This window comes from Piliocolobus tephrosceles, chromosome 2 (assembly GCF_002776525.5).
Source record: "Piliocolobus tephrosceles isolate RC106 chromosome 2, ASM277652v3, whole genome shotgun sequence".
In the NCBI taxonomy this organism is placed as follows: Eukaryota; Metazoa; Chordata; class Mammalia; order Primates; family Cercopithecidae; genus Piliocolobus; species Piliocolobus tephrosceles.
In genome coordinates this window covers 9095288-9097150 of record NC_045435.1, presented here as the reverse complement: position 1 = coordinate 9097150, position 1863 = coordinate 9095288, and the positions used below count along the sequence as shown (strand labels likewise).

Here is a 1863-nt window from a genome sequence, read left to right as displayed (position 1 = left end):
CAGGGAAGTAGGGGAAAGCCAGTAACAACAGGCCATACCCGCTTCCCACACAGTTGGTGAGGCCGGTTTCACTCCTGCAGTGTCCCGCTAACAGTGCCAAGTGTATCTCCAGGAAGCCTGCACGTGGGACTCAGACCTAGCCCCAGGCTGTAAGTTTCCCCACTGAGAAAGCAAGCACGGCTTTCAGGCCACACCCCTCCTCATTTGCCCACACTCAGTGATGACTCCTGCTCTCCTTTCTGCATCAGTTCCCGTACACCCCAGATTCTGCTCAAGAGAGTTTGCACCCAGTCAAAATTATTACAAATTTCAGTTGGAAGCTTCTTTCACCCTGTGACCGCCCCCAAATTCTGCTGGCTGCCTTCCCCAGCAGCCAGGGATGGTTCCCCTGGGTTCGAGCTGGAGACAGGAGTGCCTACAAGGCTCTTCCCACTGTGCTTCTACTTTTATATTTCATTCTAAATCCGTTTCAGCTCTAGGTAAAGTTAAATTCTTCTCCTGTAATCTGGATTTATGAGGTCCCCAGTGGGGACGTGTGTTTGGAGGCAGGTTTGCCCCCACCTCACACTTTGGCAACTCAATTTTTCACCTGTCTTGAAGAATTTGCAGCAGCCTGCAGCTTCTTTCAAAGGATCTGTGAATTGCTTTGGTTTCCCTAGCACACTCCTGAAATGGTTCCTGGAGCAAATGTCCATGGTGCGAGTGTCCACACACTGTTCTGTCCATCCAAGTGGAAGCTGCACATCAGCCCTGTCTCCTACCACCGTCTTCCTTGCCTGCCAAGTCACACGCTTTTCCTATAAGGTTATTATTGATTGAAATAAAAACCCAAAAAGGACAGAAGTAAAACTATTAAATACAAATACTACAATGCAAAAATCAAATTAAATACAAAGAGAAATGTAGCAGTGTATAAAGATCAGTCCCTTTTGATAAAATATAACTTAAGAATAGAAGTTTCACTTCCTCTCAAGGTTGGCGTTTGTTTGGTGGGGTCCCACACGGATTCAACATGCGTATCGAGAAGTGTTATTTCTGTTCGGGGCCCATCTACCCTGGACACGGCATGATGTTCGTCCGCAACGATTGCAAGGTGTTCAGATTTTGCAAATCTAAATGTCATAAAAACTTTAAAAAGAAGCGCAATCCTCGCAAAGTTAGGTGGACCAAGGCATTCCGGAAAGCAGCTGGTAAAGAGCTTACAGTGGATAATTCATTTGAATTTGAAAAACGTAGAAATGAACCTATCAAATACCAGCGAGAGTTATGGAATAAAACTATTGATGCAATGAAGAGAGTTGAAGAGATCAAACAGAAACGCCAAGCTAAATTTATAATGAACAGATTGAAGAAAAATAAAGAGCTGCAGAAAGTTCAGGGTATCAAAGAAGTCAAGCAAAACATCCATCTTATCTGAGCCCCTCTTGCAGGCAAAGGGAAGCAGTTGGAAGAGAAAATGGTACAGCAGTTACAAGAGGATGTGGACATGGAAGATGCTCCTTAAAAATCTCTAACCATTTCTTTTGTGTACATTTGAAAATACCCTTTGGATACTTGGAACTGCTAAATTATCTTATTTTTTACATAAGGTCACCTAAATGAAAAGTGATTAAAATACATCTTTCCTACATTGCCTTCTACATAACATCAGATATTATGGATGTTAGATTGCATCTCAGTGTTAAATCTTCACTGATAGATGTACTTAAGTAAATCATGAAAATTCTACTTATAACTATAGAAGTGAATTGTGGATGTAAAATGGTTATGCCATTTGGATAATGGCACTAGGCAGCATTTGTATAGTAACTAATGGCAAAAATTCATGGCCAGTGATGTATAAAATAAAATATTCTTTGCAGA

At 42.0% G+C, this 1863-nt stretch overlaps 1 protein-coding gene across 1 annotated transcript; it reads left to right on the top strand.

Annotated features, from left to right (window-relative positions):
* Nucleotides 1-965: 965 nt before the first annotated feature.
* On the top strand, nt 966-1863 carry LOC111542426 (probable ribosome biogenesis protein RLP24). The gene has a single exon (XM_026457118.1). The coding sequence runs from the start codon at nt 1013-1015 to the stop codon at nt 1415-1417; it is 405 nt and encodes a 134-aa protein (XP_026312903.1). The 5' UTR covers nt 966-1012; the 3' UTR covers nt 1418-1863.